At 42.3% G+C, this 24,355-nt stretch overlaps 2 protein-coding genes across 11 annotated transcripts in view; one reads left to right on the plus strand and one right to left on the minus strand.

The window, feature by feature from the left end:
* Positions 1 to 24,355, minus strand: part of SFXN2 (sideroflexin 2) — a 61,577-nt gene that overhangs the window by 13,924 nt on the left and 23,298 nt on the right. The window contains exons 1-3 of one of the 9 annotated variants that reach the window (XM_078434780.2): positions 12,128 to 12,238; positions 11,797 to 11,880; positions 10,072 to 10,199 (exon numbers count right to left, since the gene is read on the minus strand). The exons of 1 other annotated variant lie outside the window; for it this stretch is intronic. In XM_078434780.2, coding sequence (XP_078290906.1) covers positions 10,072 to 10,092 — 21 coding nt within the window. In that variant the 5' untranslated portion in view covers positions 10,093 to 10,199; positions 11,797 to 11,880; positions 12,128 to 12,238. Of the gene's footprint in view, positions 1 to 10,071; positions 10,200 to 11,668; positions 11,881 to 12,127; positions 12,239 to 24,355 lie in introns of those variants that run through there. 7 more of the 9 variants (XM_078434781.2, XM_078434783.2, XM_078434785.2 and 4 more) reach the window with 7 other exon arrangements.
* Positions 12,388 to 24,355, plus strand: part of ARL3 (ARF like GTPase 3) — a 37,683-nt gene continuing 25,715 nt past the window's right edge. The window contains exons 1-3 of one of the 2 annotated variants that reach the window (XM_060641635.3): positions 12,388 to 12,556; positions 18,607 to 18,750; positions 23,394 to 23,510. In XM_060641635.3, coding sequence (XP_060497618.1) covers positions 12,554 to 12,556; positions 18,607 to 18,750; positions 23,394 to 23,510 — 264 coding nt within the window. In that variant the 5' untranslated portion in view covers positions 12,388 to 12,553. Of the gene's footprint in view, positions 12,557 to 15,964; positions 16,016 to 18,606; positions 18,751 to 23,393; positions 23,511 to 24,355 lie in introns of those variants that run through there. The other variant, XM_060641634.1, reaches the window with a different exon arrangement.

Raw genomic sequence — 24,355 nt, forward strand, 5'->3', positions numbered from 1 at the left:
TTTTCTGAATTTATCTTCACAATAACCCTATAAAATAAATACCCTTTAATCTAACCCCATGTTAAGGATGAGAAAACTAGGGCACAGATAAGCAACTTTGCCAAGTCACACAAGTATTAGCCAGTGGCAGAGCCAGGATTTTAACTCAGCCTGATTTACTTTAGAACTCTGCTTCGGATTCTGTGTCTCCCCCTCTCCCTGCCCCTCCCTGACTTGCGCGCACGCATACGCCCTCTCTCTCTTTCTCAAAAATAAAAATTTAAAAAACATTAAAATTAAAAAAAAAAAAAGGAATTTAAATAACTATGACTGATATGCTAAGGGCTCCAATGGGAAAGTGGACAACATGCAAAGAACAGATGGACAATGTAAGCAAAGGAATGGAAACTCTAAGAAAGAATCAAAAGGAAATGTTACAAATCAGAATCCAAAGCGGGCTCCAGGCTCCAAACTGTCACCACAGGGTCCAAAGCAGGGCTTGAACTCACGAATCACAAGATCATGATCTGAACCAAAGTCAGATGCTTAATTGATTGAGCCACCCAGGCGCCCCACCTTTTTATTTTTAAAAGATTTTAAGTGATCTCCACACCCAACGTGGGGCTCAAACTCACAACCCTGAGATCAAGAGTTGCATGGTCTACCAACGAAGCAAGCCAAGCACCCCATTTAATATGGTGAGTGTCAAACTCCTTTTATTTTTAATATATACTTTTTAATTTATGTATTTATTTTGAGAAGGAGAGCATATGGGAGGGGAAGAGAGAAAAAGAACCCCAAGCATGCTCTGTGCTGTCAGTGCGGAGCCTGACGCAGGGCTCAAACTCACGAACCATGAGATCATGACCTGAACCAAAATCAAGAATTGGATGCTTAACCAACTGAGCGAAGGGTCCCCCGCCCCTCTTTTTGTTTTAAAAAGTAGGCTCCATGCCCAATGTGGGGTTTGAACTCATGACTGGGAGACTGAGAGTCACATGCTCTACTGACTGTACTAGCCAGGCACCCCTGAGAATTCCTTTCATAAGCTCATTGGTACCTTGGACATGGCCAAGGAAAGAATCAGTGAGCTTAAATATGTGTCAGTAGAAAACTCCCCAACTGAAAAGTAGAGAAAAAGTAAAATGAAAAAACCAGAACAGAAAATCCAAGAACGCTGGGGCAATTACATAAGGTGTAACATACATGTAATGGGAATGCAGAAGATGAAGAGGAGAGGGAACAGAAGAAATATTTGCAGCAATAATGACTGAGAATTTTCCAAAATGAATTACAGACATCAAACCACAAGTCCAAGAGGCTCAGAAAACACCAAGAAGGATAACTACCAAAAAATCTACACCTAAGGGTGCTTGGCTGGCTCAGTCAATGGAGCATATGACTCTTGATTTCGGGGTGGTGGGTTCAAGCCCCACATTGGGTGTAGATTACTTAGAAATAAATATTTTTTAAAAATCTAGGGGCACCTGGGTGGCTCAGTCAGTTAAACATCTGACTCTTAGTTTCCGCTCTGGTCATGATCTTGAGGTTTCTGAGTTAAAGCCCTGTGTTGGGCTCTGTGCTGACAGTGCAGAACCTGCTTGGGACTCTCTCTCTCTCTCTCTCTCTCTCTCCTCTCTCTCCTTTCTCTGCCCCTCCCCCACTTGCATGCTCTGTCTCTCTCAAAATAAATAAATAAACTTTAAAAAAAAAAAAAAGAGGGACACCTGGGTAGCTCAGTCAGTTGAGTGTCTGACTTCAGCTCAGATCATGATCTCACAGTTCATGAGTTCGAGCCCGCGTTGGGCTCTGTGCTGACAGCTCAGAGCCTGGAGCCTGCTTCAGATTCTGTGCATCCCCGTCTCTCTGCCCCTCCCCTGCTCATGCTCATGCTCTAACTGTCTGTCTGTCTCTCAATAATAAATAAACGTTAAAAAAAAATAAGATTAAAAAACATCTTAAAAAAAAAAATCTAGGTGAGCCTGGGTGGCTCAGTCACTTAGGCGTCTGACTCTGGATTTCAGCTTAGGTCATGAACTCGAAGTTCGCGGAGTTTGAGCCCTACATCAGCCCCTGCACTGAAAGCACAGAGCATACTTGGGACTCTCTCTCTCTCTCTCTCTCTCTCTCTGTCCTTCCCCCTTCTCTCTCTCTCCCTCCCTCTCAAAAATAAATAAACTTTGAAGAAAAAAAAACAAAACTACACCTAGATAGGAATACAAACTGTTATAGCCACTATGAAAAACAGTATGGAAGTTCCTCAAAAAATTAAAAATAGAATTACCATATGACCCAGAAATTCCACTACTGGGTATTTACTCAGAGAATATAGAAACACTAATTTGAGAAGATATGTGCACCCCTATGTTTATTACAGCATTATTTACAATAGCCAAATTACGGAAGCAGCCCAAGTATCCATGGATAGATGAATGGATAAAAAAAAAAAAGATGTGGTATATGTGTACAATGGAATATTACTCAGCCATAAAAAAAAAAAATGAAATCTTGACATTTGCAACAACATGGATGGACCTACAGAGTATTATGCTAAGTGAAATAAGTCGGAGAAAAACAATACCATACGTCTCCACTTATATGTGGAATTTAAAAACAAAACAAATGAACAAAGAAAAAAGATAACAAAAAAACAGACTCTTAACTATAGAGAACAAACTGATGGTTACCAGAGCAGAGGTGGGTAGAAGAATGGATGGAACAGGTAAGTGGATTAAGAGTACACTTACCATGGGGCACCTGCATGGCTCAGTTGGTTAAGTGGCCGACTCTTGATTTCGGCTTAGGTCATGATCTCACAGTCATGAGTTCAAGCCCCTAATTGGGCTTTGCACTCACAGTGTGGAGCCTGCTTCAGATCCTCTGTCTCCCTCTTTCTGCCTCTACCCTGCTCATGCTCACTCACTCTCTCTCTCCCAAAAATAAACATTAAAAAAAGTACACTTATGATGAGTACTGAGTAATACATTGTACACCTGAAACTAATATAACACTGTATGTTAACTATACTCGGATTAAAATTAAAAAAAAAAAAAACTACACCTAGTCACATTATATTTCAAATTGCAGAAAATCAAGACAAAGAAAGTCAAGGAAGAAGTCTGAGGTAGGGAAAAGAAAACACCTTACCTACAGAAGAACAAAGAACTATATTGGATTTCTCCTCAGGTACCATGCAAGCAAGGAAAGTAGAGTGAAATATTTAAAGCACTGAAAGAAAAAAAAACCCCACCAACCTGGAATTCTACACCACCAAAATTATCCTTTAAAGTGAAGGAGAAATATGGGCTTTCCCAGAAAACAAAATTGAGGGAATTTATCACCAATAGACCTGCCTTGCAAGATATGAGAAGTTCTTCAGAGAGAAAAAAAAAAAATGATACAGGTCATAAATTCAGACCTACATAAAGGAGTGTCAGAAGGAATAAATGAAGGCAAAATAAATTCTTTTTCTTTTTTTTTTTGTTTTGTTTAAGTAATAGCTACACCCGATGTGGGGCTCAAACTTACAACCCTGCGATCCAGAGTCACATGCTCTACCAGCTAAGCCAGCCAGGCACCCCTTTATTTTTCTTATTCTACTTGTTAACAGTTAACAGATAACAGTTTGTTCAAAATAAGAGCAGCAACAATGTATTCGATGATTACAGCTTATGGATACTCCACATGAATAGCAGCAGTGCTGTAACAGAAGGGAGTAGCTAGGAACACTTGCATAAGTTACTGGCACTACGGTCGAGGCGGTTTAGTGTTATTTGAAAGTGGACTTGGGGGGGGGGCCTGGGTGGCTCAGTTGGTTAAGCGTCCGACTTCGGCTCAGGTCATGATCTCACGGTCCGTGAGTTCCAGCCCCGAGTCAGGCTCTGTGCTGACAGCTCGGAGCCTGGAGCCTGCTTCGGATTCTGTGTCTCCCTCTCTCTGACCCTCCCCCGTTCATGCTCTGTCTCTCTCTGTCTCAAAAATAAATAAACGTTAAAAAAAAAAAAATTTAAAAAAAAAAAATGAAAGTGGACTTGGATTAGCTGTAAATGTACATGGCAAACTCTAGGGAACCACTAACATTTTTTTTTCAAAGGAAGTAAAATTGATACGCTAAGGAAAGAAAATGACGTTATAGAAAAAAGCTAAGGCTTGTAGGGCACCTGGCTGGCTCAGTTGGTAGAATGTGTGACTCTTGATCTCAAGGTTGTGAGTTCAAGCCCCACATTGGGTGTAGAGATGACCTAAAAATAAAATATCTTTTTAAAGTTTATTTATTTATTTTAAGAGAGAGAGATAAAGAAAGGGAGAGAGAGCATGAGCGAGGGAGAGGCAGAGAGAGAGGGAAAGACAGAATCCCAAGCAGGCTCCACACCATCAGCACGGAGCCCAATGCAGGGCTCCAACCCATGAATTGTTGAGATCATGACCTGAGCCGAGATCAAGAGTAGGATGCTTAACCTGCTGAGCCATCCAGGCATCCCAAAAATCTTTTTTTCTTTTTTTAAAAACAGCTTTTGAATTTTTGCCTGAGAAATTTCAGGAAGCCATTACAAGATTTTAAGCAGAGTGACAAGATCAGATGTGTCATTTAGAAAGATAACCCTGTTCCCCACCTGTGTTCTGTCTCTCTCTGTCTCTCAAAAATAAATAAATGTTAAAAAAAATTAGGGGTGCCTGCGTGGCTCAGTCGGTTAAGCATCCAACTTTAGCTCAGGTCATGATCTCACGGTTCACGGGCTCAAGCCCCGCATCAGGTTCTGCACTGACAGCTCGGAGCCTGGACCCTGCTTTGGATTCTGTGTCTCCTTCTCTCTCTGCCCCTCCCCCGCTTGTGCGCTCTCAAAAATAAATGTTAAAAGAAAGAAAACTCTGGGCAATGACATGAAAATAAACTCAGTGCGGTAGGACTTCACAGGATACAAAGAGACCAGCTGAAAGGGAACTTCAATGATCCAGGCAAGAAGACGTGGAGCTCATATGAAACCAGATGCACAGGAACAGAGAGGAGGGACCCAAAGGACAGAAACTTTTAAAGCAGCAGAAGCTTGGGATTTGCTGAATGACTGGCTACAGGAGAAATAGTCTATTAGTCAGGGTTCGAGCACAGGTGCAGAATCAATAGGATACATATATCCTTTATATATACTCACCTAATATTGATAAATATATAAAGATGGGTTTAGTATGAGGAATTAGCAAACTGGCTTATGTAATTGTGGGAATTCTGCTAGGCAAGCCTGAAGCCAGCAGCTGCAAGCAGTTACCAAGGGATGATCCTGGGAGGGAAGGAGAGCAATGGAGGCCCAGCTATGGCTGCAGTTTGTGACCCCAGGGGATGCCTAGCCCTCTTTTAAAGGGATTCCATCTGATTAAATCAGGCCACCCAGGATAATCTCCCTTTAGATTAACTCAAAGCTAACCAATTAGGACTTTAATTACATTTGCAAAATCCCTTCACCACAGCACCCAAATTCATGTTTGATCGAATTACTGGGAGGTGTGTGCGCTACAAAATAGCTGTTTCTCCCTCCCAGCTCACTCTAAACTGGAAGCATACCAGAGAGGGGGACTGGGGGGTGGGGGGTGGGGAGGGTGTTTGACCTAGATAAATTGACACATCACAAGTATCCAGAGTGATATACAGGATTTCTGACTTGGACCATAATGTGACGAGACAAAGAATATAGAAAAACAGTCTTTAAGAGAAAACAGGGAGAGGCGCCTGGGTGGCTCAGTCCGTTAAGCAACCGACGTCAGCTCAGGTCATGATCTCACAGCTCGTGGGTTCGACCCTGCATCAGGCTCTGTGCTGACAGCTTGGAGCCTGGAGCCTGCTTTGGATTCCACGTCTCCCTCTCTCTCTGCCCCTCCCCTGCTCATGCTCTGTCTCAAAAATAAATAAAAACATTAAAAAAAATTTTTTTTTAAAAAGACAAAACAGGTAGTTGGATTTTCCATGTGTTGAGTTCCAAGTACCATGAGACTTTCTTAAATGCAGTAGGCTGCCACCTGTCTCAGGTCCTTTACAAATGCCATTCCCTGCCCAGAATATTCTTCCTTCCCCTCTTCACTAACACCTACCCATCCTTTTTTTTTTTTTTTTTTTTTTTTTAAGGAATAATTTTCAGATTTAACTCTCTATCTTCTACGACTAGGTCTTTTATTTTTCCTTGAAAAACACACCTTGGGGCGCCTGGGTGGCTCAGTCAGTTAAGTGTCTGACTTAAGCTCAGGTCATGATCTCACAGTTTGTGAGTTCGAGCCCCACATTGGGCTCTACGCTGACAGTGCAGAGCCTGCTTGGGATTCTCTCTCTCCCTCTCTCTGCCTCTGCCCCTGTCCCTCCCTCCCTCTCTCTCAAAATAAACTTAGGGAAAAAAAAGAAAACCATCACCTTAACTGAGGATTTTCTATATACGTTACATAACAAGTTCATTGGCACAGTTTGAGCAAGATTTAAAGTCATCTCGAGTTATACATTCACCAAACTCCAAAAGCACTCACAAAATTAAGCAAACAAAGCCAGTATTGACAGTATTAGGGAAAGGAAACATATTGCTGGTGGAAGCCATAGGACTAGTTAAAAATAAATGTTTTATATTAAGTAGAGGTAAAACAAAAGAAGAATTCTACCCAAGACTCCCACCCCATTAAAGACCCATGCACCCCTATAGCTTCCAGGGAAGGCACAGCAGAGCCAGCTCAGAATAAATAGCAGCCTGAAAAGCAGATGTATTAGCACATAACTTCAAGGGTCCACCCTCTCCCTCAAAAAGTAGCCTTTTGCTCTCCAGGACAGTCCAGAGTTACTTGCAAGGAAGCACCTACTCATCCTTTAGATCTTGGCTTAAACCTTTCCTCAGGGAATCCTTTGAAGGACCCTTACCACTTCTATCCTGGCAACTAGATGAGGCGCTCTGTGTAAGCCCTCTTGGCTCTGTGCTCTTTCTTCAGAGCCATACCAGTTTGCCTTAACACTCTGTGGTTTCAGTTTTTAAATTTTTTTTAAGTTTATTTATGGGGGGGGGGGGGCAGAAAGAGAGGAGAGGGAGAGGGAGAGGGAGAAGGAGAGGGAGAGAGAGAGGGAGAAGGAGGGGAGAGAGAGAGGAAGAGGGAGAGGGAGAGGGAGAGAGGGAGAGAGAGAGAGAGAGAGAGAGAGAGAGAGAGAGAGAGAGAATCCCAAGCAGGCTCCAGGCTATCAGTGCAGAGCCGGACTCGGGGCATGGGGCTCCAACTCTCTAACCATGAGACCATGACCTGAGCCAAAATCAAGAGTCAGACACTCAACCAAATGAGCCACCCAGGTGACCCTCTGTGTTATTAATGCCTACCTTCCCCTCTAGGCCATAAGCTCCTTGGAGCCAGGGATTATGTCCATTTTGCTCACTCTGCTACCCTAGCACCTAGTTCAAGAATTCAAGTAAATGCTGAATAAAAGGTCAAGTTTCTCAGCAACTGGGTATTAAGGCTTAAAAGAAAGTACGGAGGTCTGAATTAGCAGTAAAACAATGAGAGGCGCCTGGATGGCTCAGTCAGTTAAGTGTCCAACTCCAGCTCAGGTCATGATCTCACAGCTCGTGAGTTCAAGCCCCGAGTTGGGCTCTGTGCTGACAGCTCAGGGCCTGGGGCCTGCTCTAGATTCTGCATCTCCCTCTCTCTTTGCCCCTCCCCTGCTCATGCTCTGTCTCTCCGTCTGTCTGTCTGTCTCTCTCTCTCTGTCTCAAAAATAAATAAACATTAAAAAAAAAAAGTAAAGTGATGAGTTAGCAGCATCGAGGCAGTTTAAGATAAAGTTTTCCAGGGGCGCCTGGGTGGCTCAGTCGGTTGAGCGTCCGACTTCAGCTCAGGTCACGATCTCACGGTTAGTGAGTTCGAGCCCCGCGTCAGGCTCTGGGCTGATGGCTCAGAGTCTGGAGCCTGCTTCCGATTCTGTGTCTCCCTCTCTCTCTGCCCCTTCCCCATTCATGCTCTGTCTCTCTCTGTCTCAAAAATAAATAAACATTAAAAAAAAAAATTTTTTTTAAAAAGATAAAGTTTTCCAGTAAGAATGCACAGAACGGGAAGGATAAAGTGCTGAGGACATGCCCTGAAAACCACTACATTTAAGAGGCAAGCCAAAAAAAGGAAGCCCAAATAGATGAGAAAGAACATCCAGAGAGGTAGGAGGCCTGAGTAGCCAACAAATGCAATAAAGGGAGAGATGGCCAATGTTTAGATTTTTTTGTTGGGGTGGGAGAGACTTCACCAAGTTGACATGCTGGGGGTGAGTCGTTTCCTGGGAGAAAGGAGCCAGAAGAGAAGGGGAGACCTAACATGGAGTTTCCATGGTATCCTCACCTGGCCCTGAGGCCACCACTCACCTCTGGAGAAGTGAGAAGCCAGCCAGCCAGTGTCCACTGCCAGACTCCTACCTCTCTCACTCCGCCACAAAGCCCAAGGGAAAGTTCTGGGCTTTGCCCTCTGTGGAAAGGCTGACTTGGCCTCCTGCAGGTTGGTTCAAAGACCAAAGGTATTTCATGCAGTCAGAACTGAACCCAGGAATGCTAGAGAGGCAAGAGTTTACTTTCCCTGACCCTACAGGGGGCTAAAAGGAGTGGCCAACAGATCACACACTGCCTTGGCTTATAGAGCCCCGTGCTGCAGCCCCACTCCCCTGCTGGAGACAGCCCAAAAGAACATGCTACGCTTCCTTCTTCACACCACACACACACACACACACACACACACACACACACAGCCTGTCCTTGGACATCTCTCTCCATCCTCAACCCAACACTAGAAAGTCCTCTGCCTTTCATAACGGAAGTACTTCTATCATGAAGGGGTAATCATGTGCTATTATTCAAGAAAATTTGCCCTCATTACTGAGGTCAGAATAGGAGTTGCTCAGCCCCTGTATTACACAAAACGTAAGGAAAAAACACACACACACACACACCTAAATTCTATGTCTAAAACACTTCCCCCGGGGCACGTGGGTGGCTCAGTCAGTTAAGCATCCGACTCTTGATTTCAGCTCAGGTCATGATCTCACAGTTCATGGGATCAAGCCCTGCATCAGGCTCTGCAATGATAGCATGGAGCCTGCTTGGGATTCTCTCTCCCTCTCAAAAAAGAATAAACATTAAAAAATAATAATAAATAAAACATTTCCCAAATATCTGCTGCCTGCCCCCCAATGGGCACAGGTCCAGGACTCCTTCAGGGCATACTCAAACCCTTCTGTCATATACTCTCACAGCATCCTATCTTCATTTGCAATATGCTTGGCTTTGTAATCATCACTTTCTTATCATGTACAGTAATTTGTGTAAAGTTAGCCTCCCCTGGCAGATTACAAGGTTCATATGTAGCTCTCGTGGGACCTCTAAAAATATTTACTGCCTGCCTGAAATGCATTTCAGCTTATTCCCGGGCTCTCTAGGCATCAAGGACATCACCCTTTCAAGTCAAACTCAGAACCTGTCTTGGTTACAGAATTAAGAGCAGGCTTTCTGTCACAAAGCTGCTGATGGCCTACCCCTCCTACATGGAGGGGGTACATGGTCCCTAGGTTTGCTCTAACGGTTATTCTCCCTCTTCCTACATGAGCTGCATCTAGTATTCCCTAAAGAAGTCGTAATCATGTCCAGGGTGGCCCCAATTCTGAAGGAATATGGTTCTATTACTGGGAACAAGGGGAGAACTGGAAATCAAACAGGTGACTGACTGATAATTCCCTTTCCTTTGAGGATTGGAGAATGTCACAGCTCAAATACGTAAGGGATCCAAGGTCTCAAATTACAGAAGAGGAAACTGATGCTTAGAAAGGTTCCCATCAATTGAACCAGCAGGATGAACATCCGTGGTACACACAGCCTACACTAACCACAGCAATAGTGGTCAACAGCTTCCATCCTGTTCATTCATCCAACTATCTGACAATAGCTAGGGCCTACTTTCCCAAGGTCACAAGGCTTAGGGTCAGTTAGATTGGTCCTCTCCATACTACAGGGAGAGGGAGAGGGAGAGAGAGAGAGGAAGGAAAGGAGAAAGAAGGAAGGAGAGAGAGAAAAAAAGAGAGAAAAGGGGAAAAATGAAACAACTTATTACCTCTCCTGAAGTAATGCTCATCCTTCTTATAGAGATTTGATTTTCAGGGTGCCTGTCTGGCTCAGTTGGTAGAGCATGCGACTCTTGATGTTGGGTTCCTGAGTTCAAGCCCCACGTTACAGATACAGCTTACGTTAAAAAAAAAAAAAAAAAAAAAAAAAAAAAAAGTTGATTTTCTCTGGCAAACAGTATCACAGCTCAGGGAACAGGCTTCCAAACTCCCTCTAGGTATCTTCTTGCAAGTGGAGAAAGGACTCAAGATTGCCTGTTTGTATCCCACGTAGGAAGAAAAACAAAACATCATCACTGGTACTTGCATCAGTGGAAGATCAAGGCAGCCAAAGACTCAAGATCAAACACTAAGACCACTTGAGATGGGGGAGGGATGGTGCCAAGGCTGCCTAGAGAAAGTGGGAAGAATGAGGCTAATAATTACACAAGCAAGCCCAGGTACACTGCTGTGACCCCAAGGAGACCATGATGTTAGACACCAGACAATTCAGAAAGAGAAGTCTGCCCCGACTTTTTCACAAAAGAAACAACAGGCTAGAGATGGGTAGATGGTAGGAGTGCAGGCTCTGAATTAGCCATTCATCTTGCACCTATTTAATCAAGGTTCTGAACTGAGTTTTCTCTCCAAGGATCTGAAGCAAGTATGCAGCCAGCAGACGTTTAAAAACACACTTTAGGGGCGCCTGGGTGGCGCAGTCGGTTAAGCGTCCGACTTCAGCCAGGTCACGATCTCGCGGTCCGTGAGGTCCGTGAGTTCGAGCCCCGCGTCAGGCTCTGGGCTGATGGCTCAGAGCCTGGGGCCTGTTTCCGATTCTGTGTCTCCCTCTCTCTCTCTGCCCCTCCCCCGTTCATGCTCTGTCTCTCTCTGTCCCAAAAATAAATAAAAAACATTGGAAAAAAAAAAATAATAAATAAATAAATAAAAACACACTTTAGTTGAATGCATAAACAGCTAAGGACCATTCAGGGGAAATCTGCCTTCATTCCAGTGATCTTAACTAGAATGGAAAGCCTGCTTATAGGAAGAGGGGCAAAGCCCAAAAACCTAGATGGAACAATAATAGCTAAGACCTATGTAGCACTTCCTATGTGCCAGGTAGTATTTTATGTACTTGACACATAATAATTCACATAATCCTCACAAGAAACCAGTGAGGGAGGCAAGAGGTACACACACGACTGCAAACGTCCAGGTTTGTCATTAGTCGCAACACTTTATCAACTCAAAAAAAGTTCTGAGTTCACATCACAAATATAAGTCGTTCTTTTCCACCTGCCTGTACAATACAATAGTGTTAAAGTCATTTCCTCAAGAGTCAGAACTGAGTTCAAGTCCCGACTCTATATAGCTTAAAACAACCAATTTCTAGGGCCGTGAAAATGAAATGAAATCTTATGTGAAAAGCATTCCACTAGGAAGGATGTAATTTCCATGAAGGCAGATTTCGTCCCCCTGCTGTGTCGCGAGAGTCTAGAACAGGACCTGGTACATATGAGATTAATTCCTCTTTCTGACGTCAGCATGGGGAAGGGGTGGGAGGTAGCACCTCTCAACCCACCCAGAATCCCTTTCGCTCTTGCTTGCCTGTAAGTGCAGGCCCGTTTTTTGCCTCCTCCAGGACTGCAAACGGTGCACCGCCTGGTCCAACGCTTCTTAGCAAAACCTGGCCATTCCAAAACGCCTTTCTTTCACCCCTGCTGCCATCGGCTCACCTCAGCGTTCAGGGCCAATTCCCAGGCTGTCTCTTGCCCTCCGACAGGCAGCCTCCCACCACCGGGACTCCTCCATCCTGGACCCTAACACAGGTGTGGAGAAAGATGCATATCTCATAATGTCCCCACCCCTCAGCTATGGAGCTGGGGTCCACAGGGAGAGGCCCCTGAGCAGCCCCAGGCTACTATTCGCGCCACGTGGCTTCGCAGGTGGAATCCCAGCTTCGGCAGCAGCCCCTCCCGAGCAGTCAGGACAGAAATCCAAGCTCCCTCCCGGGATGTTGGGTCTAAAGGAAGGTGTGGTAGGCGGCCTCCTCCCAAGACCCCTTACCTGGCCCCGAAAAGAATGCACTGAGACAACTGCCAACAGAAGAACCCTGCGTTAGAAGCCTGGCCAGTACTAACCTGCTGCCCAGGCCCGGAACCGCCCCTCATCCCGCCCCCGCCCCCCTCCTTCCCGACCAATCACAGGCCGGGCAGCGCCCACTAGCCACGTGGGCAAGCTTTAACCATTCCCCGGGTCTCCATCAGCGGGCCGCTGCCTCCCGTGGACCCAGCAGCCCGCCTGCGCAGTGGGCGGGCACTTTGGCACGCTTGCGCACTTTAGGGAAAGCGGAGCTGGACCCCGCCCCGTATGACTGCTTTGCTCCTCCGCTGTGCGTGCGAGGGACGTCGGGGGCGGTGCCGCAGCAGTTGCCCCTGGTAACGGGGGAGGCCAGAGGAGGAGGAGGAGGAGGAGGAGGGATTCGGCGGGAGGATGGTGAGTGTGGGGGCCCGGGCCCCTCCAGAGCTGACCGGTCACCCCTCTCCTGTCCTCAGGCCCAGGTCGGGGCACTACGTTTAAAGCCAAGGAGGGAACGGGACGGCGCTCAGCCTGCTTTCTGGGTCCTGGATTGGTTTCGGGGGGCAGCGGGGAGCCCCGACGGTGGGCCCTTAGAAGGAGACCTGGGCCTGGGGAGGAAGGCGAGGTTTGCAGCCGGTCTGAAGCTAAGGGACGGGGCTGGAAGGGTGTGTGGCTATCCCGGTACAGAGCCGGGTTTCCATCATTACTAAGGAGATGAGGGCGGATCCGAGTAACTGCGGATAGCAGCCTCCGCAAGCAGGCTTCGATATTCCTAGGGATTCTACTTGCCCGCGCCTCTGGGTCCGCCGGGGCCCAGCCAGAAGCCGGGAGAAGGGCCAGAGCTACTGCCTTTGAGGTCGCCCTGGCGGTACCAGGAGAGATGGTAGCCTAGCTCTCCTCTTCCTCGAGATGTGCGGGCCTCTGGGGGGAGGGGTGTAAATCCCAGGACACAAAGAGGTACCGCTTGGTAGGGATGCCTGGTGGATTTTACGTGGTCCTGGTGGCTGCGTGGCGGGCGCACTTCTGCAGGAACGAGTTATTTACTTGCTGAGGGTTCAGTAAAGGCTATTTGTTGGTGATGACCGATTTTCCTGTGAATTCTTAATCCATATTGATGCAGGCAAATTTGCTGCCCGGTCCTTAGTATTTCATTTCAAACCTGTTGCAACGTTTTGCATATGACCACACCAGAACCAAAGATCTTAGTCTCATCTTGGGATCTCCAAACTAAAAAGAATGGGAAATTAAAACTGGAGTGGGTGTCAATTGGCTTTTCCCTGTCAGACCTAATTAAAGTTTTCTCTAATTGTGAATTATGATGTGTGACAGATTGGACCGTTGACACGCTCGTTGTTCCTTTTTTATTTCTGTGTGGTTAGATGGAGGGTATTAAAATGGAACTGAGTAGTTTTAGAGCAAGTCAAAGCAAAATTGACTTTGAAGCACTTAGAATAGGCTCGTTGGCTTACCAACTGAACAGACCTGGGCACTCAAACTTAGTTACTTGTCTTTTTGACTTTTAAAAATATTGATCCACGTTCATTAATTTATGAAGAAAAAACTAGATGTCTGCAAGGAAAAAAATGCATGCACCTTTGGTCAGATTATCCAATGAGTAAATTCTTATAGGAAAAAAATTGATTTTACATTGTCAGATTGTTTTAAAAAAGTAGAATTATTTGATCTGAAGTTGCCAATCACATTTCACACTTGCTACACTGCAGTTTTATTAACCCCAGGCTAAACAGATTTTTACATGTTTTCTTATTATTAATCGTTTATACATGAGTTGTCCCTTTAAAGGCTAAGTTTTTCTCAACAAATGAATACAAATATAAATATTTACACAGAAAATAACTAGAATTGGAATGAACAAGTCAGGCCAAACCAACAGAGAATGAGATGTCATCATGAGAAATGCATGAGAGTTGGCTAACTTTTCCCAGTTTGTTTATCAATTAAGTGGACTGTGTAATTTCATGATTGTTTAATTTATAATTACAGGACACCATAAATTAACCACTGCTCATGTTTCCAGGTGCAAATTGACAGTGTGACAACACTATTGTGTACAACTGTTGCATTCATTGATCAAGACAGACTTTGTTTTTCTTTTTCTTTTTTCCTAAATTGAACAATATGAAATTAGGGCAAATCATTCTGGATTCTAATCTCCAAAAGTGTGAGCTATTCTTAGAACCGAAAGTGGAACATAGAACTTAAACCATCAGTGGTGTGATTAAATGTGTCACATCTGGTATCCCATGAATCCCTGTAATAACTGCACAGCGGAAGACTGAGCCCCAGGTTTTTGTTTTTGCTTTCTAAACCTTCAGCTATGACTAATAAATTTTATTTTTTATTTAAAAGCCCAAATGTTTTCTCTGAACATTTAGTCAGCTATTTTATCCCCACATTATGATATCGAGTCTTTGGTGAAATGCTAAGACGGCAGCAATTTTAGCGCATGAGTGATCGTTATTTAATAGATGACTTCTTCACGCAGAAATTATTTATGGGGTCCGTTCTACATACAGGAACCTAGTGGTAGCTATCAAGCATTTTCAACATTTGACGTTCGTTCCCAAGATTGTATTTTCTGGCCAGAAAATGGTCAGTGAAACGTAGAAAAAAAAAATGAAAGAAAAACACCCACAACTACTGCTTTGAATACCTACTATGCGCCATACTTTACACACATTACCACATTTCATCTTAATAGCATTTTTCTTAAGAGTATTGTTCCAGTTTTCTAAATGCCCAGGATTATATATATAAGGAAGTTGAATTCAAGTCTATGAAATCCCAAAGCCCATAATAATGTTGTTGTTGTTGTTGTTGTTGAAGTTTATATATTTTTAGTAATCTCTACCCACATGTGGGGCTTGAACTCATGACCCCAAGATCAAGAATCACATGCTCTACTGACTGAGCCAGCCAGGTGCCCCCCTCACCGATAAAGTTTTGATTGGGACTATGGTGAGGTGGGAACCCACTGCTCCTGGAGAAATGCCCCTACTTTGTTCCTCAGGAAACAGTGTATTTATTTAGTAGAGCAATGAGAAAGTAGACAAGTTTGGGTGAGTTTCTCCCTATGAAAGCTATAGGAGTTCCTGGAAGTTAATAAGGTCTCAGTGAACGGCGTATTTTTTTGTTGTTGTTGTTAAAGAGGTAAAAATAAATTGAAGTCAGTTTCATTCAGGCTAGTTATGAGCGGGGAGGGGCACCTGGGTGCTGGGATGAGCAACCGACTTCGACTCAGGTCACGATCTTCTGGTTCGTGGGTTTGAGACCCACATCGGGCTCTTCCGCTGTCAGCACAGAGCCAGCTTCAAATCCTCTGTCCCCGCCCCTCCCCTCCTTATACTGTCTCTCTCAAAAATAAACATTAAAAAAAAAGAAAAAGCTAGTTATGGGGAGTGCAGATACCTGACAGTTGGGTTACTAATTTTAATATTTAAATTTTAACTGCTCCTCACAGCCACATACACTTTCCATCACACTACCATCACACACCTCTCTCCCCCTCCGCCACTCCAGTTTCTCTGAATGACCTAGTTTGCATCATTTTAGGTCAGCGCACCATGCCTCTGCCAGTAGTGGAGTTGAAGCTGATTCTGAGGCAGATAAAATATCTGTAGTCAATAGCACATCTATTCATAATTTGCCTGTAGAAAGTTTAAATGTTTTGTGGCTGAGTCAGACCACTTCTGTCCACCAGGGTGCAGATAACTTGTATGCACACATGCTGATAGCAGACCTTATACAATTAACTACAGTTCTGATTTCTTAAATTGCCTTTATTCAGTGTCAGAGGAGGACATATCCTACACGGAGATCATGTCTGCTTTGCTCCCGTTGCACTTGGGGCACATTGTGGGTGTTTAATGTGAACGAAGGAATGAATGAATATTTTAACCAAAAATCACTTTAAAAATTCATTTCCTTATGTTTGTATGCAAAACTCAGGCCCACAATAAAATTAACTTCCAATAGCTGTCTCCCTTCATTCGACATTTAAAATAAAGTGTGGTCCTTGTGTTTAGAAACCTAGGGTAGACTTATTCTTCTGTCTTTCCTCCAGCCTCTTAAATCAGCTTACTTTGTACCTTTCAGGCAGAACTCTGATATCTATAAATATCCTCTTCCCTATTTAGCAAACCCTGATAATCCTGTGATCCCCTGTCCTCAGTAGTTGGGTTAATACGATGTGGTACCCTATTTGCATTTGTCTTCCCTAGACCATGCTTCAGATGCCATTTATCACTTTGATAGAAGAAAATAGTAGCTGAATTTTCCATTTCTCTGTCATGTCACTTAAAGGTAAAGCATATGAAGTTATTGTTTCTCAAGGAAAATTACTCATTAGAAATATAGAAGTATCATTTTTTTTATACATTAAGTTAACAAAGTTTAGGTATAGTTAGAATGGTTTTCTCTTCTGTGCTTTGCTTCTCCCTTTTCAAAAAGAAATTATTTTCTCTTCATTTTTCAATTTCAAATATAATCAATGTGTAACAAGTCTCAGCCTGCAGAAAGCCATGTTTTTTGTTTTTTGGTTTTTTTAGAAAGCAGGGTTTTTATTTACTGATTTGTTTTAAAAGACACATGAGAAAAAACCTAAAACGTTCATTTTGAACCTTGCAAATAGTCCATGGAAACATCTTTCATAATTTCTACACTCGTAGATAATGCATGAGAAGACTTTTACCTGTACTGTCATTTCATGTACTGACGTAATAAATTCTGGTTATTTTAGAATTTTATTGGAAGAAGTAATGAGGACATCTAATCAAGAACTCAGGATGAGTAGTACAATGTGTTTTCCCTGTTCTAGCCTTTTTATATTACCAGTCCCCTGAGGATCTCAGAATTCTAATTTTAACTGTTCTGAAAGGTGGTATTATAAATGAGTGATTGCAATGTAGCTAATAGAAGCCGGGGAGACGTCTCATAAATATAGTTTAAAAAAGGAATGGTGTCAAAGTATTCAAGGCCAGATAAGATAAAAACAAAAGAAAAACGTCATGCCCTTAAGAAAAAAAAAAAAAAAAAAGAGTCCTGCCTATCTGTTTGTTTGAAATCTGTTCAATCACTCTTTCCCAAATCTTTTGGCATAGATTTTGTCTTTCTGTTTTAAACTAAATCTTCCATTTTATTGCTGGAAAAAAATTGAGGCACAGAGAGGTTAATGTAATCCTTAGCAAGTCAGTGCAGATACAGAATACTGGAAGTGGTAAACGAGTCTCTGAGGCAGAAAGGAATTCTTAATAATTATGCATATTTGTATATCATTGTCCAAAGACTCAATTGTTGAGAATTATTTCACAGAATTATTATTTGCTCTTAGTGAACAGACTGGTTTGAATTATTGCCTGGTGCAATAGGGATAAAAGTATATAACCATTTTTATATAATTCTAAGACTCAGCTTGAAGGAATTTCTGTTTGGGCTGGGAGATTAGATTATATGCCCTTTAAACTCTGGAATTCTTTGATTCTTGTTGTAACTCATGCCTTACTGGAACAAGATTGTCAGCTGCAGGACAGAACAAATAACCATCTTACATGATTTTTCTTATGTTCGTAGCTAAAAACCAACATGATTTATTTCCAGCCATTAAAAAAAATAACAAAAACAAGGAACAGATATCAGATTACTAGTCAAAAATACTCTGGTTAAATTTTGACTTTTTTTATTCGTGACTGACTTTGACAATTTTCTAACTTCTCTGCTGTATCAGATTTTTCATCTGAAAAACATAATTTATACCATGCACCTATAAGGATCTTGTGAAAATTAGATAATAGAGGTTGTGTGGGGTTTTTTTTAGATGAGGATATATATATTTTTTGATGGTAGAGCATTTTGAATGATGAAGTCTTAAATGTAAACTGAAATAAAGTTTTAAACAGCTCAGATACAATTTTATACAACTTTGTTTTTGTTTTTGTATAGCATCTTAAAATCTTTCACTTACTGGGTGGATAATTTTATTTAATTCAACAACTATTATCTAGTGTCTATCTATAAGTGCCAAGCATTTGGGGAGACTGAAGCTATAGCCCTTACCTACAAGAAACTTCACTCTGGTAAAGGAGAAAAATACAGCAGTCAATGCCCTGTAGTCTGATATGATGTGTGCTCTACTGAGTGCACAGGAAGGGCTTTAGGAGTATGAGATTAGTAGTTCACAATCCCAGAAGATTTGGGGTGATTGCTAAGATGGATTAATAGGAGGAGCAGGAATAAGCCATGGTACTTACTAAATTGCAAAATTTACTGAAAGATTTCTGCCAAAACTTAGAAGGAGGCGGCAAATGGAATAAATCACTTTCAACTGGAAAATAATACGATGAGCTCTCCACAACCAAGAACGTTTTTCAAGGAGGAGAAGACATTCTGATATCCAGTAATATCAAAGCCAGTGCCCCATAAGTAATCTGTCTTCTTCATGGTTGTTTAAGGGCTTGCTCTCAATTTTGCGCAAATTGAAAAGTGCACCAGACCAGGAGGTGAGAATCCTTCTCCTGGGCTTGGATAATGCTGGCAAGACCACTCTTCTGAAGCAGCTTGCATCTGAAGACATCAGCCACATTACACCTACACAGGTGAGCACTGCCCTGGCCCCAGGGTGCTTGTGTGACACAAGGAAGGTGATCATAGCAATATGGAAGACAAAATGGGAAATAGAATTTTGTCCACTCCCAAGTTTTGTTACTGAAGAAAGTCTGTGCAATTTAAAAATAATCTAATATTTGAAAAATCTATCAAGAGGTTCCATAGATATAAGGTACTTAGAGTAGTCAAAATCCTAAAGACAGAAAGTAGGATAGTGGTTACCAGAGGCTAGAGACAGGGAAGAATGGAGGGAGTCATTGTTTAATGGGCACAGAGAGTCAGTGTTGCAGGATGAAAAAGGTTCTATGGATGGTTGGTGGTGATGGTGTAAAGATACTTGGTGCCACTGAACTGTGCATTTAAAAATGGTTAAAATGAGGGGCACCTGGGTGGCTCAGTCGGTTAAGCATCCGACTTTAGCTCAGGTCATGATCTCGTGGTTTGTGGGTTTGAGCCTCGTGTAGGGCTCTATGCTAACAGCTCAGAGCCTGGACCCTGCTTTGGATTCTGTGTTTCCCTCTCTCTCTCTGCCCCTCCCCCCCTCTCAAAAATAAATAAACATTAAAAAAAATTTCAATTGTTAAAATGATAAATTTTATACTTTACCAAGTTTTATATAAATCATTCAAATAAGCATAAATATATCAAGACACAATTCCCTCAGCTCTAAATGATTACTGTTATTTATTTATTTAATTTTTTTTAATGTTTATCTTATTTTTTGAAAGAGAGACAGGGTGCAAGTAGGGGAGGAGCAGAGAGGGAGGGAGACGGGAGACACCGAATCTGAAACAGGCTTCAGGCTCTGAGCTGTCAGCATAGAGCCTGATGCAGGGCTTGAACTCAGGAGCCATGAGATCAAGACCTGAGTCAAAGTTGGATGCTTAACTGACTCAGCTGTCCAGGAGCCCTCTAAGTGATTACTTTAAAAAAAAGTAGCTTAATCTTCTGATTATGAAATTAATACATGTAGAAAATACAGAGAGAGTATAAAAGAAAATAAATTTAAAAATTACCTGGGGATGCCTGGGTGGCTCAGTTGGTTAAGTGTTCGACTTTGGCCTAGGTCATGATCTAGGTCCTGAGTTCAAGCCCCATGTCGGTCTCTGTGCTGACAGCTCAGAGCCTGGAGCCTATTTTAGATTCTGTGTCTCCCTCTCTCCCTATGCTCCTCCCCCATTCACATTCTGTCTCTCTTTCTCTCTCAAAAATAAACATTAAAAAAAAATTTTTTTTAATTACCTGTATTTTTTAATCCAGCCTGTTTCCTAAGGCTGAGCAAGCAAAATACAACAGTGGTGCTTCCAGTGTGGAAGTTGAAAGACAAATGCTAAGTGTAACAGCCCTCCTTCTTTAGAGCTGTTTCTTTAGACCTCCTTCCCTGTAGGAAATCATGAGAAAGCTTGACCTTTGGCCAACTCCTTGGGCTTCCTAACTAGAGGACAGCCCCGTTGGTCTTAGTCACTTTAAAGTGCATGAGCCTTAGAGGTTTTAGGAAAACCAGAGGGTTTTTTTTAGCATTTTCCATCACTGTACTGTGATACGAGTTTGGTGTCAGCTTTGAATGGCTGTGCCAATGTGTGTACTTCACAGCTTGTGAGGCTTACTGATCTGCAACTTTTTGCAGAAAAGTCACTTCAATTGCTACCAAATGAGCAATTTTACAGCTTCTGAACAAATTTAATGTATAGCCTAAGGAGGAGCAAATTACAGTAGTCTAGCCTAGAAGGGCTGAAAACACATATTAGTGTGTCAGGATTTCTGCCAGAAAAAGAAAAGTCTAGGGTTTTTTCTTTTTAATTGAGTATTAGAAGTAGGCTGTATCTCCTAAGAGTACCACTAAAATGAGAACGTCCACACTGTGAACATGGAAATGAACTCTTAAGTTAGAATTGGCCTCAAAAGTTCCAATTCTAACTTTCAGGCTTTATTTGATGCGTTATAGGTGATTTTGTTATTATATGATGTCGAGGTTTCATATTTATTCTTTAAAAACAAGCTTTTGTTGTGTTTTTGTTTAATATCAGAAAAAGCAATAGCTGCTCATTATAGTAAGTTTACAAACGATAAGTAAATAAAATTGTGAAACTAGAAATCATCTACAATGCCCAGACATAACCACTGTTAACATTTAGGAATGTATCCATTCAGGTTTTTTTTCTGTGCATGTAGGTGATGGGTGTATTTAAAGATTTTATTTTGGGGGCACCTGGGTGGCTCAGTTTGTTAAGTATCAGACTGTGGCTCAGGTCATGATCTCATGGTTTGTGAGTCAAGCCCCACACTGGGCTCCCTGCTGTTAGCTTTGGATCCTCTGTCTCCCTCTCTCTCTCTGTCCCTCCTGTGCTCACACACACATACACTCTCTCTCTCAAAAATAAACATTAAAAAAAATATAAAAAATAAAGATTTTATTTCTAAGTAATCTCTACACCCAACATGGGGCTTGAACTTACAACTCTGAGATCAAGAGTTACACTGTGTACTGACTGAGCTAGCCAGGCCCCCTATGATGGGTATATTTAAAATAAAAAATAGGGTGCCTGACTGGCTCGGTCGGTAGAGTGTACGACTCTTGAGTTCAAGGTTGCAGGTTTGAGCCCCGTGTTGGGTGTAAAGATTACTTAAGAATAAAATCTTGGGGCGCCTGGGTGGCTTAGTCAGTTAAGCATCCAGCTTTGGCTCAGGTCATGATCTTGCAGTTGGTGAGTTCAAGCCCCACATCAGGCTCTGGGCTGATAGTGTGGAGCCTGCTTGGGATTCTCTCTCTCTCCCTCTCACAGTAAATAAACTTTAAAAAATAAAATAAATTCTCAGAATAAAAAATAAAATGACTCATAGAGAATATACCATATCATTTTCACTGAATAATGCATCTTGAACATCTTTCTACGTTGATATATATGTAAATACTTAGTAATACCCATCTCTAAAGGTTTGTACCCATTCATTATTATTTCCTTAGAATAATTTCTTGGTAGACTTGTTGGGTCTGACAACTTACAGAATTTTTTTTCTTTTGATAACTTATAGAATGTTAAGGTAGTTGATATATATGGTCAGATTCCAGGAATTTCTCTTATTTATCGCCTGCTTCATTCCAGAAAGATTTCACGTTACTGGCTTTGACACTTACTATTGTAGTTAAGTGTCCAATTTTTAAGTACACAAAAGTGGCTTTATCAATGAGTTGAGAATGAAGCTGCCTTTTACAATAAGCTTAAGCCACTTCCCTTTGGAGTTCTTAAACTTCTAATTTATTCGGTCCTTGGCTTCTTACAGGAGCTGTAGTCCGCCTCCTCCCAGGTATCCTCTAGTGACTGTTTATCCTCGGTGGAAACTGGGTGGCAGTGTTCCTGTGCTGTCACACTGTGCCTTGTCCTTCTGTGCTAGGCAGTAGTGTTGGCAAGCTGCCAGATGAGGCAAATGTTTATGGAGGCATCCCCAGGCCCACTTGACTCCAGTTATCCTGGATGAAATGGCACTTCTGTGGTAGCAAGCTGTTGATTGGATTTTTTAAGTCCTGATTTCACTATATCATTCTCAAAGATTTATTTTTTAATTATTGCTCATGAAATGCCTTCTCTCCGAACCCCAAAGGTCTTGTTAATTTGTTTCTCCGCACGCTAACTCCCAGCTCACAGTTCCACCTGCCTCTGATTTGCTCACCTTCCTCAAAGTTCCACCTTGAGTCACTGTCCTGAAAATGAATACTTTCTTTTTGAGTTCATCAGAGATGCTTATTAAAGAATAGTTTCAAATGCCTGCTTGTTTATTTTCATCACTGCCTGTAACTGAGGGCTCCACTTCAGAGTCTGAACATGCTGTTCCAGCAGGCCATCCCTGCCTCGCTGAGTTAATACTCCAGTCACAAACCAGCTTCTCCCATAGTGTTCTGACTTCAGTTCCTTCCTTTTTCTGATTAATCCATATGAGGAAATTTTTGAAAGAATCCTGAATTGCAGATTGTAGCTCTTGCTTTTTTTTTTCTTTAACATTCATTTTTGAGAGACCGAGTGTGAGTGGGGGAGGGACAGAGAGCGAGGGAGACACAGAATCGGAAGCAGGCTCCAGACTCTGAGCTGTCAATACAGAGCCCAACGTGGGACTCGAACTCACGGACCGCGAGGTGATGGCCTGAGCTGAAGTCAGACGTTCAGCCGACTGAGCCACCCAGGCGCCCCAACTCTTGCCTTTTTTGAAACTTTAAGAATCTGTTCTGTTCTGTGTTCAGACTCAGCTTCTGTTTTTTGGTAGTTAAATGTAATGTTCTATTAAATGTTACCATCTTGAGGATCCATCAGGAAGTGTGGCTGTGTTGATTACCAAAGCTATTCTCATTCCCAGGTGTCCTCACAGGTGTGTGTGTTGTGCGCGTGTGCACATTTATGGGCACTTACTAGAGAAAGCGCCACGTTAGCCATGACATTAATACTGACTCCAAAACCTGAATGAAGTAAGCATGTAAAAACACATTTCTTTTTTCCTTATCATAACAGACTATTTTCAATATTACCAGTATCATATCTGCCAGAGTACATAATAATTAATAAATAACATAGCTGTTAAATGTAACTTTGTTGGAATTATGACCTCAAAGCTTAATAAAGCTTGGTGTTTTTGCCTGTTTCAGGGTTTTAACATCAAAAGTGTACAATCACAAGGTTTTAAACTGAATGTATGGGACATTGGTGGACAGCGAAAAATCAGACCATACTGGAGGAATTATTTTGAAAATACTGATATTCTTGTAAGTACTCCTTCTGAGGCATTAATTCATAGTCTTTTCTGCAGTGTGTTAGGAATATTAACATTGCTAATATTAACATAATATTAATGTTCTTTCTTGTTAGTACTTCCATTGCCATAACATTAGTCACTATGAATTTAGGACTAGCAGGAGGCTGCAAATTGTGAGAGAGAAACATCTTTTTTGTTGTTGTTGTTTTAATGTTTATTTATTTTTGAGAGAGAGAGACAGAGCACAAATAGGGGAGGGGCAGAGAGAGAGGGAGACACAGAATCCAAAGCAGGCTCCAGGCTCTGAGCCGTCAGCACATAGCCTGACATGGGGCTCAAACTCACCATCTGCAAGATCATGACCTGAGCTGAAGTCAGACGCTCAACTGACTGAGTCACCCAGGCATCCCAAAAGAAACATCTTTGTATAACTTGTAGAAGAGTTTTGTTTTTGCTCAGTGACAACGTTGTACCCACATTCACCTTGGCAAAATATTTGTTAATTACCATAGTGATTTGAAGAGCAGAAGGGAAATCAGAAGATCGTGCCACTGACTCCACTATCCCAAAGAAATCAACAAGTAAGAGTATCCCAAAGAGGCAACCAAGATGGTGGAAGTCCTGGAAATAATGATGCATACGGAATGGTTGAAAGACAGATGTTCTTTCTAGAAAAGAAACTTGGAACTGTTTTTTCAGTTGCTTTAAGAGCTATCAAGTCAGAGAGATTAGCTTCATCATGAATAGTTCTAGAGGACTGGGTAAGGAGCAATTTGGGAAGTATTAGGTGGTAGAGTTTAACTCAGAATAAGGAAAAAGTCTATCATTCTAACCGTCCAGAAGTAGAAGCAGTTG

This window comes from Panthera onca, chromosome D2 (genome assembly GCF_046562875.1).
Source record: "Panthera onca isolate mPanOnc1 chromosome D2, mPanOnc1 haplotype 2, whole genome shotgun sequence".
Classification (NCBI taxonomy): domain Eukaryota; kingdom Metazoa; phylum Chordata; class Mammalia; order Carnivora; family Felidae; genus Panthera; species Panthera onca.